At 36.5% G+C, this 14,359-nt stretch overlaps 1 protein-coding gene across 4 annotated transcripts in view; it reads right to left on the bottom strand.

Annotated features, from left to right (window-relative positions):
* The window catches only part of COG5 (component of oligomeric golgi complex 5), a 386,409-nt gene that overhangs the window by 77,492 nt on the left and 294,558 nt on the right, over positions 1-14,359 (bottom strand). For all 4 annotated transcript variants that reach the window (XM_039472963.2, XM_039472962.2, XM_074379246.1 and 1 more), the window contains 2 exons: positions 7,823-7,984; positions 5,488-5,587 (listed from right to left, as the gene is read on the bottom strand). In XM_039472963.2, the coding sequence (XP_039328897.1) occupies positions 5,488-5,587; positions 7,823-7,984 (262 nt within the window). The remainder of the gene's footprint in view (positions 1-5,487; positions 5,588-7,822; positions 7,985-14,359) is intronic.

Here is a 14,359-nt window from a genome sequence, read left to right as displayed (position 1 = left end):
TCTCTTTTTTCACTGTTGCATGCTCTCAATTTGGCTTTGTGATAGATGGCATAATTTGTTCCAATTCTTCACTTTCTTTGCTATTTAGTTTTGCACTGTGGAGGGGTTGTTTGGTGAGTGAGACTTAGGGGAATATTTTCTCTTCTGAGTCCCTTTCTTCACCATGAGATCAAGCCAGGATAGCCTGCTGCAGGATTAGAGACACGTAGAACAGAGCAGGATTTTAATATGGTTAAGGCCAGTCTAAATTAGCAGCCAGCCTGTCTTGTGAGTAAGCCCAGCCAAGCTCAGTAAAGCCACTTAGGTAGCACCCCATATGACTTAAGAAGCATGAGCAGTAAACGCTTATTGCATATCACTCATGCCTACAGTGGTTGTCAGTTATACAGCATTCCTATGACAACAGATTACTAATACAGACTTTGACCTGCTTTAACTGGCAATTTCAATTTTATTTTCCTCTTGAAAATATTATTTGTCATTGCTCTCTGTCTTCAATATGATCTACTGACTCTTAGCCCTGACAGTTTGTCTAGTATTGACTTATTGCAGCCCCCAGAAAATCAAGCTCTTACAAGTCTGAGAAGCAAGTCAGAAAGCTATCTTCTTTTCTGCTGTTTTTGTAGACACAGGGTCTCAATATGTTGCCTCAGCTACTCTTGAACTACTGGGCTGAAGCAATCTTTCTGTCTTGAACTCTCGAAGTGCCAGGATAATAGGTATAGCCACTGTACCAGGGCAGAAAGGTATCGTGAAGAAAGGATGAAGTGACTCTAAAATAGTCCAAAGTAAGAAGAGAGGTAACAAAGAGTGGAAGGCTATCTAAAGGATCAAGTGGGCCAGGCGTGGTGGTTCCCTTTGGGAGGCCAGGGTGGGAGGCTGCTTGAGGCCAACAGTTCAAGCCCATCCTGGCCAACATAGTGAGAATCCCATAGCTTAAAAAAAAAGAAAGGATCAAGACTCTAGCTAGGTAATTCAAAGGTACTGGTGTGTTTGTGTTATAGCTAAAGTGCATTTGGTCAAAGAGACACTACTGATTTGTTTCATTTGTTTGCACATAATATAAAAACTCTTCCAAGTGATTTCATATTTGTGTATTAGCAACATAAGCAATTACCATGTAATATATGGGTGATATTCCGTGTAAATGACATTAAAATCTCCATTAAGTAATACATTCATTCATTCACTCACTCATTTATTTATTTGAGGCGGAGTCTAGGTCTATCATCCAGGCTTGAGTGCAATGGCATGATCTAAGCTCATTGCAACCTACGCCTCCTGGGTTCATGCAATTCTCCTGGCATGCCACCATCCCTGGCTAATTTTTGTATTTTCAGTAGAAACGGGGTTTCCCCATTTTGGCCAGGATTATAGTCATGAACCACCATATCCAGCCAATATTTTTAAAGCTAAAAAAAAAAAAAAATTGAGGCCCAGCACGGTGGCTCACACCTATAATCCCAGCATTTTGGGAGGCCAAGGCAGGCTGATCACCAGGTCAGGAGTTCAAGACCAGCCTGGCCAGCATGGTGAAACCCTGTCTCTACTAAAAATACAACAAATTGGCCAGGCGTGGTGGTATGCACCTGTAATCCCAGCTACTCAGGAGGCTGAGGCAGGAGAATCACTTGAATCTGGAAGACAGACGTTGCAGTGAGCTGAGACAGCACCACTGCACATCAGCCTGGGAAACAGAGCAACACTTGTCTCAAAAAAAAAAAAAAAAAAAAAAAACAACTGAACTCATATTTGAGTTCATATGTCTCCATACTGTTTAAATATATCACACATGTATGTTTTTTTCCATTATATGAACGTCAAGTCTCCAACTCACTTATGAATTTATATTAAGAATAAAGTATATATTTACAAAGCCTTAAAATAAAACCTGTCAACAACTATTGACCTCATACATGGCTACTGATCTGGTTTGAAGTTGAGACCTCCCTTATAAATGTCATTCCTATTATTGTTTCAAATAGTCTGCAACCTAATTAAATGCCAATCTCCTTTGTCACAGTTCGTAACATTTCACATTTACACTAAGATTCTAGATGCCATTCCCTGGAACCGTTAAATAATGATTACTGTTGGAAAATACACTTCAGCTTTTAAAAGGAATACTTAATTATTTATTTGCCTCCAATGTTGATACCAAGAAAGTTTACAAGCCTATAAATTTTAAAGGTGTCACAATAGTCCCCTTATATACTAATATTTTAGTTTCCTTTTAGCACACAGAGGATAAGGAAAACACTAATTCAACTTTTCCCTTGTGGCTGGGTACAGTGGCTCATGCCTGTAATCCCAGCACTTCAAGAGGCTAGGCTAAGGCTGTGGATCACTTGAGCCCGTGAGTTTGAGACCAGCCTAGGCATCAAGGTGATACCACCATCTCTACAAGAAATAACAAAAATTGGCAAGGTAGGCCGGGCACAGTGGCTCAAGCCTGTAATCCCAGCACTTTGGGAGGCCGAGATGGGTGGATCACGAGGTCAAGAGATCGAGACCATCCTGGTCAACATGGTGAAACCCCGTCTCTACAAAAAATACAAAAAATTAGCTGGGCATGGTGGCGCATGTCTGTCATCCCAGCTACTCGGGAGGCTGAGGCAGGAGAATTGCCTGAACCCAGGAGGCGGAGGTTGCGGTGAGCCGAGATGGCACTATTGCACTCCAGCCTGGGTAACAAGAGCGAAACTCCACCTCAAAAAAAAAAAAAAAAAAAAAAAATTAGCGAGGTATGCTGGCATACCTGGAGGCTGAGGTAGGAAGATCCCTTCAGCCTGGGAGGTGGAGGTTGCAGTGAGCATGGGCAAAGACTTTCTGACTAAAATACCAAAAGCAATGGCAACAAAAGCCAAAATTGACAAATGGGATCTAATTAAACTAAAGAGCTTCTGCACAGCAAAATAAGCTATCATCAGAGTGAACAGGCAACCTACAGAATGGGAGAAAATTTTTGCAATCTATCCATCTGACAAAGGGCTAATACCCAGAATCTACAAGGAACTTAAACAAATTTACAAGGAAAAAAAACACCTCATCAGCAAGTGGATGAAGGATATGAACAGGCACTTCCCAAAGGAAGACATTTATTCAGCCAAAAAACATATGAAAAAAAATCATCACTGGTCATTAGAGAAAGGCAAAACAAAACCACAATGAGATACCATCTCACACATTAGAATGGTGATGATTAAAAAGTCAGGAAACAAGAGATTGTCACTTCTTAATCTTGTGGACCTGAGGCTTAAATTTTTCACCTTTAAAAATAATCTCTCACTGATTGATTTAATTTTCATGTCAAATCTCATCAACATTTCCATTTAGAGGCAGAGTAGTTATTCAATTAAAAATTTGTTTTGGTGGCTCACGCCTGTAATCCCAGCACTTTGGGAGGCCAAGGCAGGTGGATCATTAGGTCAAGAGATGGAGACCATCCTGGTCAACATGGTGAAACCCTGTCTCTACTAAAAATACAAAAAATTAGCTGGGCATGGTGGTGCGTGCCTGTAATCCCAGCTACTCAGGAGGCTGAGGCAGGAGAATCGCCTGAACCCAGGAGGAGGAGGTTGCAGTGAGCCGAGATCGCGCCATTGCACTCCAGCCTGGGTAACAACAGCGAAACTCCGTCTCAAAAAAAAAAAAAAAAATCTGTTTCAAGTCTTTCTTCCACCAAAGATTTACTATTTGGCAATTTTCCTCTAAATGTTTTGTCAAATTATTCTAAAAGAAAAGAAATATTTGTAAAGATTAAAAAACAAAACAGTTATAATTTCCAAACACAGAGAAGAGTTATTAAATGCCAAGAAATGAACATTAACAGCAAGTTGTTACCTAAGACATTAGCCAATAATATATTGCTTAAAATAAAGCATATGACGCTTTTGATAATCTTATTTAATATTTAGGCTTCCCTTATACACTAAAATGAAAAATGAAAAAAAAAAAAAAAAAAAAGAAATAATTCAACTAAAAAAAATGCCAATGACTTTCTGTTAGCCTTCAACATTGCAGGTAGATTAGGTGGACCAAACTAATTTATAGCCACAGATGATCTGATCAACAGTATCAATTCAGTCAAATGTTTGTAGATATATTTTGATTTCATCTAAGCCTTTTGGCATTACTCTGTTAAATGAAGTACCTGTTACCATTACCACTGTCCTGCCCTACCCTCAACACAAGGGACTTTCTATATATATGCCAGACCTTTCTTATGGTGTTATCTTCAAGTCTTGACATTGTCAGTAACTACACTAAACTCTACTAGATATAATAATCCTGAATTTTATTTCTAGAAATAACTGTGTTTTGGAAGCAAAGAACATTATAATAAAGCATCTTTAAACAAAGATTGAGAATAAAATTAGTAATCTAAATTAATAGTAATTGCCTACAAAGAGCTTTCATGTCTCTGTATGGTTAGTTTTCAGTAATTTTTTAAAGAAGATGCTTCTAAGATGATTTTTGTCAAGACTACAAGATCAACTAAATGGAAAACAGTACCGTATTTGCAAACAAAACCTGTCCATCCATGGGAACTGAAAGTAGAAAGCCTCATAACATGACTGGTACCTCCAAGAATCATTTTGTGCAAATCCTTCCGTTTGTCACCAACCTACCCTAAAAATCACTCCAGAAAAAACAGAAACAACTTGGATATAGGTAAAAAGAGATTATTTCGATTATTACAATGTTTCAATTGGGAATAGTCAGTGAGGATAAACTGAAAATGTAGTTGGCTAACCTTCTAAAGATAGTGGAGACAAACAGATTTTGACACAGTGTCTAAAATTAGCATATCAGTAATAGCAAAAAACATATTGAAGTCTCATTTTGTTTGGATTTCAGTTAGCATACATATATACCAGTGAAATACATGTGCTTAACTTTAAAGCATTAATGTATAGAATTAAGACTATGATTCAGTTATGTACTTATTTTAAATTCATGCATATAGCTATGTCAAACAGAATAACTTTGGGGTTAAACTCTCAGGCTCTAAGGTTGAAATCTTTAAAAAGTAAATAAGCATTTTTCTGCTAAAATTTTACATACTTTACTTCCTCCAATAGTTTTCTAACAGTTCAAGTCAATTTCACACTACGGGACTGTATGAATGATATATGGAGTAAGTGGTCACACAAATGGGAAAATTTGACTGAGTATAATTATAATTTATGTAAATTATTTAAAATATTTAAAAATATATAATCAGCCCATAAATTGGCACATACATTAAAAAAAAAAAAAACCCTTATTAAACTTGCCTGTCTTCTGAAAGTATATATATCGACAATGTGTAGGAGCGCCATTTTTTGTTAACAGAAATTTTTTTTCTGGTTTAAATTCATCAGAAAGTTACAAACTTTCACCATAGTAAAAATGGAACTAAATCAGTATTTGTGGTCATGCATTATATAGTTAGTAATTTTAAACAAAATCATTGAAGTTTTACAGATAAAGGATACTACTTACAAGCTGCTCTGATTTTACACTGTATAACTGGATGGTCTTTGCCACATTTTTGGACACAGCTAACGTGAGGTTTGTATCAACCGCAGCAACATTTAGTTCACTGGAAAAATAAAAACAGTTTTTAAATATTAGCAACATAGTTCATCAAGAAAGTAAAGAGCAAGATAAAAACTCAAACCCAATAAGCAATGTGGTTATTCTTTTTACAGAGTTCACTGCTTCCAAGAACTGGTTGCCTTGTTTCATTTTACCCCCTAAATTCAACACCAGGCAAAAGTGCCCGGAGATCGCTTCCTTAATGACCAGTTTCTCATTAATGAAAGCAAGTCATGTGTGGGTTCAGTCTGTGATTAAGAGAGTAAATTGTGTACAGATTTTTAAAGTAGCACTCTTGCTAATACTGATAAAGTTCAATTAGAGGCATTGCATATCATACACATCTGCAAGGAAATGACAGCTTTTGAATGGAAATGATGACCTTGAAGGGACATAGGCTAAAAATGTAAATTATAGATGATATACAAAGATACTCAGTTTCTGTAGAAATTATGCCAATTCATGCCAGTGTGAATAGAGTAAATTTTTAAATAATATAAAAGCATAACAGTGCTATAATTACACATTTAAAAAATTCATATTTTTAAAGTATTTTTTTTCATGCTTCAACTTTTAACACTGGATTGATTGGGTCATTTGATCTGACTGCCAAAAAAACAGGTATTTACAAAGACCATGGAATGAATACTAGAAATTAATAATCATATGGAAACTCATATACAGAGAGAAGGCAAGAAAAGTAATTATTGTCCCTGAAACAGTAGAGTAAATCTTGGCACTTACCAGATTCTCTTTTTAAAAAAGTTGGAAGAGTTTGAAACAATACTAGTGCATATTATTTGTAACAAAAATGCACTTTCACATAGTATTAAGACATAATTTTGTAAATGTTCACTTTTAAATTTTATCAAATACTAGCATAAGTATGATTCTTCCAGCTGTAGATTATATTTGATTATAGCATTGACAAGTTGCATAGAAGAATGGGAGAGATGGCTCTTTAACATTTACTTAAACAGGTTAAAAAGATCAAGATACTAGGGCCTAAAGTCAGAACTGTGGAAAGTCAAAGCAATTGTGGAGCGATTTAGGACCTAGATGCTGGGCAATCTGGACAATTCATAGGTACATTTGCCAGCAAAAGATACGATTATGTATATTATTGTACATGTGGCTTACTTTTTTTTTCTTTGAGACAAGGTCTCGCTCTGTCACCCAGGCTGGAGGGCAGCGTCGCGATCTCAGGATACTGCAGCCTCTGTCTTCCAGGTACAACCGATTTTGGTGCCTTAGATTCCTAAGTAGCTGGGGTTACAGGTGTATACCACCAAGCCCAGCTAATGTTTGTATTTTTAGTAGAGATGGGGTATCGTTGTGTTGGCCAAGATGGTTTTGAACTCCTGATCTCAGGTGATCCACCCATCTCTGCCTCCCAAAGGGTTGAGATTATAGGTGTGAGCCACCATGCCTGGCTACCTGTGGCTTTTTAGTTTTACCCTTCCATGCCTCAGAATCACCATCTTCAAATCTTTAAAGGATTTTAGACCTTGGTCTTATACTATTTTTTATTCCTTAAAATGTCCATCTCAAATGCACAGTTCTACTATTATGACAACTTGTTAGTCATGACAGAAACTGAGATAATTTCAACTTCAAATTAGTCTGGATAACTTTTAAATGTAAACGTGTAAAGGCAACAGTATATAATTACATTGTCTGCAGGCATTCAGGTGGCACCTCTGCTAGGATATCTTCCCTTTTTAGAGTCTTAAAAGCTGTCACATTCACTTAAAAAGCTTTAAATAGCAAACACAAGTAGGCTAATCAAGACTATATTCCTATTTCTGCCATGAAGCACTTTCTGGAGATTAGGATAAAAAAAAAAATCAACCTGTATGTTTTAGTTTCTCAATTTATAAAATCATTTGTTATATTTAATTTCTTGTGCAATGTAAGAATTTACTATGAAGAGCTAGGCTTACTTTGCATCCTTGGCAAGATACTATAATTTAAATACCTTAAATATAGTCTAAAAATAGTATATTTTTAGACTATATTTAAGGTATTTAAATTATTTTATTAATTAGAATCTCAAGTACTTACTATGTGTGCACTCATTTGCTGTGAAATTTTGAATTGTGGGGGTAATTACTCGAATAATTTGAAAATAAATTAAAAATGTACTGCTATCATATATTACTAAGAAATATGGCAATCACATATCACTAAGAAATATGGCAGTCATATTATGGCATGCCTCTATATAAAAAATACATACCTTGCTATAGTTTTAATGATCCCATCAAGTTCATCAGAGGAAGGAGGATTACGACCACCTGGGGGAAAAACCAAGTTGATAGGATCGAAGAGTCGAGATAAGGATTTTGATAGATAAGCAGCTTCATAGGGTTGTAGTGAGTCTTTCAAAGCCTTTTCTGGACTGTAGAAACAAAATTTTTAAAAAACTAACTTAAATTGCACAGAACTAAATGCTATTGTATCAGGCTGTAAATACCTTTTTAAAAAATGCACCTCCCATAAAAATGTAACTCTATATTAACAAAAAGAAAAGAGTTTGTTTTACAATGTACATATTTACAAACATATTTCATAATTAAACATTTAGGACTATATTTTTTGAGACAGAATCTCACTCTATCACCCAGGCTGGAGTGCAGTGGTGCAATCTTGGCTCACTGCAACCTCCACCTCTTGGGTTCAAGCGATTCTCCTGTCTCAGCCTCCCAAATAGCTGGGATTACAGCACCCACCACTACACTTGGTTAATTTTTGTAGTTTTAGTAGAGACAGGGTTTCACCAGGTTGGCCAGCGTGGTTTCAAACTCCTGACCTCCAGTAATCCACCCATTTTGGGCTCCAAAAATGCTGGGATTACAGGTGTGAGTAACTGCACCCAACCTGTGTTAACATTTTAATTTCTATGTGAGGCCCCGCTATAACTGAATAACATATTCACGTGTATTCAATAATACACATGAATACCTAATGTAGTACCTGTTTCCTGAAACTAAAAGAATAACAGTAAAATCCTATTAATGCTAATGGAGGCTATGTCTTTATTTGCGAATCCTACTTATAGACTTATCAAAGCATAGGAAGAGAGACCAGCCTGCAGAGACCTGCTCCATTAGCTTAGCCCTTTCCATCCACAGCTGCCTCCCCAATAAAGCTCACTATCTGAGAGGAAAGTGTACAGACCTAGGTTTTTACATTTTCCTTTTTTGGGTTACTAACAAGAGTCAGACAAAATAAAAATATTTGTGAAACTCCTAAGATCACGTAAATACTCCCAACGGGAGTTCTATGTTACTTTGTTCTATAATATTCTTCACAAATTTAACCTGAGAAATATTTCTTGCCTGCTTGCACTGCTCTTATCTTTAACAATTCATGCTGATTTTTGTTTAGCTATCAAACTATTTCATCTTACATTTTTCCTTCAACAATTACTATCAAATGCCTATAACCATTATTTTCATGTTTCCTTACTTCTGTAATTGTCTTCTCACATCCCACCTGTTTACAGTCCTTCTACCAGCTTCTGCATTGTCTTTTTTCTTTTATAAAGAACTAATATCCCTTCATCAAAATGTTAACCTTTAAAACATCTGACCTGCTCCTTCATGAATATGAAACTTGGCTCTCTCTTTTTCTCACCCTTCTGGTCAACTGATAAGACCTAGAGATCAGAATGCTCTTGGCCCCTACATCATAATTCCATAGTTATCTCTTAATATTTTCTCATTCAGTAAGTATTACACTCAACACATATTTACTGAGAATACTATGCACCAGGCACTTTGTTAAGTGCTGTGGAGATAGAGATTAAGAGTGCTTTACAGTCTTGTGAAGAAATTGGCAGGTAAAATGCTAATTATAATAATTTCTATAATAGATGAAGATACCAAGATCACAATGGGAGCATGAAAGAACTTAGTATCTAAATCTGTGTGAAGCAATCCTCTGTTGAAGTCCAAGTCATCTATTTAAATGTCACTATTTTTACCCATGTCATCTACTGACCTTAGAAGCCTCTTCCACTTCTGCAGAAATTCTGGCACTGAATTATAAGAACTAACACTTTCCTGTTCTCCAAATCTACCGTAAAGATTTTTGGTGACTACAATGTCAAGCTTTCTAAAACCTGTCCTATATGAAAAGTCTACATTTATAATAACCTTTATTTTGGCCTTCCTAGGAGGGGCTTCCAAATTTGAGTCCTCATTTTGAACTGCTCCAGCGCTAAGATCTTCAAGCTTACAAGAAACTTTCCACATGCCCCACCTTCTATCTCTATTTTTTCTTCCACAAATATTAAGTCTCTGTAATACTTGCCAAGTATTTCCTAGGTGCAGAAATATAGTACAGAACTTGGTTTAAAAAAAAATTTCCAGCCGGGCCTGGTGGCATGGTGGCACGTGCCTGTAAACCCAGCTATGCAGGAGGCTGAGGCCGGAGAATTGCTTGAACCTGGGAGGCAAAGGGTGCAGTGAGCCAATACGGTGCCACTGCACTTGAGCCTGGGAGACACAGCAAAACTCTGCCCAAAAAAAAAAAAAAAAAATCCCTGTCTTCTTAAAGCTTACATAGTAACAGGAGAGATATACACAACAACATAAAATTAAAGTAAGTAAAATATGAAATATGATAACGATAAGTGCTAGGAGAAAAAGCAAGGAAGATAGAGAATAATGTTTAAGTCTTTTTTCCTTTTTGATCCAATTTTAGATAGGATGAGGCAATGGAAGGCTTCCTGAGGGGCCCTGAAGGAAAAGGTATACATTTTCAGGGAAATTGCTTGTTATAAGGAAAGTACGGCAAGTACAAAGGCCCTGAGGAGAGAATATACCTGGCTGTGTTGGCCAGAGGAGCAGATAAAGTAACAGAAGGGTAGTACAAGGTAACATCAGAGACAACAGATGGACTGAGTCATGCTGGGCTTTGCAGATCTATAAGGGTAGTATATGTTTTACTCGAAAGAACTTGTTTTTTGACCTCACTGTAATCCATACTATGTGACCCCTTCCTGCTTCTAGATTCCATCAGGTCTATATCATCCTTTTTTCCATAGCCATCATTTCAGGGTGCTCTCATTAGCACCCCGATTTTTCAAATTCACCTTTTTTTCCAAAGCCCTAAGAAAATCTTATTGAGATGTTCTCTGTGTCTGCTGCTAAGCTAGCCAAGTACTGCAGAGAAAAAGTAAAGATTATAAACCCCTTTAATACCAAGACACCTGAAGTTCAAAGAAATAACCTAAAATTCTACTTTTGCAACCCTTCAATCTTTATAGGTGACTTTTGTCTCAGTTTTACCCTAAGACCAAAACCACTGGCCATGACCTTTCTTAACTTGGCACTTCTCGTGTGTGTGTGGTTTTTTCCCTCCATCTTATAACTTCACCTGTTCACTGTGATTTTCTTATTATTTCAATGAAAGAGGTAGCTTCACTCCTTTTTTCTTTTTTAATCAAAAATTCCCAGAATAATTTAATATATCTCCTCTTATACCATTCTCTTTTTACCTGGATCTGATTGCTATACATTACATGTATCACAGCATCACTCTGTACTCCATAAATAGGTACAAATATTATGTGTCAATTTTAAAAATAAAGAAAAAAGATATGTCAACATAAAAAATATAGAGAGACATATCTCCTAAGTATAAAGGTTTTACTGGGGAATAACATACAAGAAACAGAACTGCTATCTGGAATGCACATAGAGAACAGGGTGGCCCCTGGTATGTTTGGAAAACAAAAGAAAGGCTGGGGTTTACTGGGCAAAGAGGCGGTTATGCAAGTTGTTTTCAAAGAAAGCTTATTGGCACTGGAGCATCTTATATATGAGCTGGTGAGTTCTGACTGGTGAGTCTCAGTCAATTCCAAGGTAGGACTTGCCATTTTAGTGTTATGGTTAGCCTCCTGCAGTTTGGATTTGGCCTGTGAGACAGTTTGTCAGGCAAATGTTCTTGTATAAATGGCTAGCTGTCCTTGGGTTTGCTTTGTGAAGTTTAGAAAAATTTAGAAAAGTTTAGAAAAATTTCTTGTGCTAGTTCTTGTAATCAGGCAAATCATGTGTGAGAGCCCTCCCTTTACGACCTTCCCCCAGCTCTGTTTTGCCAGGCTCTGACACAAGTGACTCCATGATGAATCCGACAACTTTCATATATATAATTTACACAGCATACCACCACTTGAATTCAATCATTGAAAGTGTATAATTTGATGAATTTCATATATTCAGAGATTTGTGCAATCACCACCACTGTCAATTTTAGAACATTTTACCACCTCAAAAAGAAATCTTGTATCTTTAACGGTAACACTCCACCTTCCTCACTCCATCCCCTGCCCCAATCCATCACTAATCTACTTTATATTTTTATAGATTTTGCTTTTCTGGATGTGCATATGAATGGAATATACTATGTGGGCCTGTGTATGTGTGTGTGTGTTTTACTGACTCTCTTCTTTCAGTATAATGTTTTCAAGGTTCATCCACGTTAAAGCATGTACAGTACTTCATTTTCTACGGCTAAAATTGTATATATTTTAATTGTAATACTTCATTGTATGAATACAGCACATTTGGTTTACCCATTTGTCTGTTGAGAAACATTTGGTTGTTTCCATCTTTTGGCTATCACGAATAATGCTGCCATAAACATTTGCATACAAATGTCTATGTGAACACGTTTCTGTTTCTCTTGGTTATACATCTGGAGTGAATATGCTGGTCATATGGTAACTATGTTTAATAGTTTGAAGAGGCTGCACATAGTGGCTCATGCCTGTAACCCCAAAACTTTGGGAGGCTGAGGTGGGAGGATCCCTTGGGCCCAGGTGTTCAAGACCAGTCTGTGCAACAAAGTGAAACTCTGCAGATATATAAAATAAAATAATTAGCCAGGCATGGTGGTGCACACCTGTAATCCCAATTACTCAAAGGCTGAGGTGGAAGATCACATGAGCCTGGGGGTTAGAGGCTACAGTGAGCTGTGGTTGCACCACTGCACTCTAGCCTGGGCTACAGAGCAAGACCCAGTCTCAAGAAAAAAAAAAGTTTAAAGAACTGCCAAACCCTTTTCCAAGGCTCTGTACCACTCTAGATTTCCACCAGCAACAAATGAGGGTAATAATGTCTCAAATTCCTTGCCAACACTTGCTATTATTTGTCTTTTTGTTTATAGACATCCTAGGGGGGTGATGTGATAGTTCACTGTGGTTCTGATTTGTATTTTCCTTATCATCTTTTCATGTGCTTATTGTCGTCTATATTTTTTGGAGATGTCTGCTCAGATCCTTTGTCCACTTTTTAATTGGGTAATTTGTCTTTTTATTGTTGAATTGAAAGAGTTCTTTATATATTCTGATACAAGTCAATTGGCAGATATATGAGTCAAAACTATTTTCACTCATTGTTGATGGTATCCTTTGAAGCAGCCAAGTTTTTAATTTTCAGGAAGTCCAAAGTATCATTTTGCTTTTTGTTGATTGTGATTCTGGTGTCGTATCTAAGAATTATATACCAAATCCAAGGGCATAAAAATTTGTCCCTATGTTTTCTAACAGTTATATACATACATTTAATTTTCTCTATTGATTGATTGATTGAAATGGGGTCTCCCTATCTTGCCCAGGCTGGTCTCAAACTCCTGGGCTCAAGTGATTCTCTTGCCTCAGCTTCCCAAAGTGTTGGGATTTACAGGCATAAGCCACTGTGCCCAGCCTTGTTTTACATTTTTAATCTAATAAGTAGATCTTTGATCAATTTTGAGTTAATTTTTGTATATGGTGTGAAGGCACAACTTCACTGTTTTGCATGTCACTATCAGCTGTTACAGCACCATTTGTCTAAAAGATTATTTGTTCTTAATTACAAGAATGGTTTTTACACTTTTATGGGTTTCTTTCTGTACTCTGAATTTTATGTCTATCCTTGTGCCAGGCAGTACTATACCATCAGGATTAAAATTGCTTTGTAGTGATGTGTGAGTCCTCCTACATTCTTCTTCTTCAATATTGTTTTAACTATTCTGGGTCCCTTGAAATTCCATATGAATTTTAGAATCACTTGTTACTTTCTACAAAGAAGTCAGCTGAGATTCTGATAGTGACAGTTACTGTACTGAATCATTATATATCAATTTGTGTTACCATTTTAACAAGGTCAAGTCTTGCAATTCATGAAAATGAGATGTTTTTCTACTTATTTATGTATTTATTTGAACAGTATTTTACAGTTTTCTAAGTATAATTTTGTATTCCTTTTGTTAAAGTTATTCCTAAATATTTTATCTTTGTGTTATTGTTATACATATCACATCTGTTAATATTAATAAACCCAACAATGAATTGTTATAATTATTACTTTACCATCTGTCATCATTTCCTAGCAAATTGCAGCTTTGTTCCCATCCACCTCCTTTGTGAGGTTATTTGCAAATGTGTTAGGCACATATTATATTTCTAAATGTTATAGGCTCAACAATGCCTTTATGAAAGGAAAATTAAATTTCTGGACCCCAAACTTGCTATGCCAAAGATAAACGTTAAACTTGGAAAACAGAGTTATAAGAAAAAATGCCTTTCCTTTGTTCCTAAACAGCTGCAAGATGGAAGGCTATACCTCTCTCCAGGTGGCCTCCCTCACCCTGATCATGTCAATTATCTGCACATATAGGGACAATGACAATATTAGAAATCATTCTATTGCCCACTCTGAGACAAATGCAGATTTGCTGAGCATGAGAAAAATGCATAACTGACTGTCCCTGTACCCTCTCCTTT

The sequence above is a fragment of the Saimiri boliviensis genome, chromosome 10, assembly GCF_048565385.1.
Source record: "Saimiri boliviensis isolate mSaiBol1 chromosome 10, mSaiBol1.pri, whole genome shotgun sequence".
NCBI lineage: Eukaryota > Metazoa > Chordata > Mammalia > Primates > Cebidae > Saimiri > Saimiri boliviensis.
The sequence above is the reverse complement of the archived record's forward strand: the minus strand, read 5'-3'. Positions and strand labels throughout refer to the sequence as shown.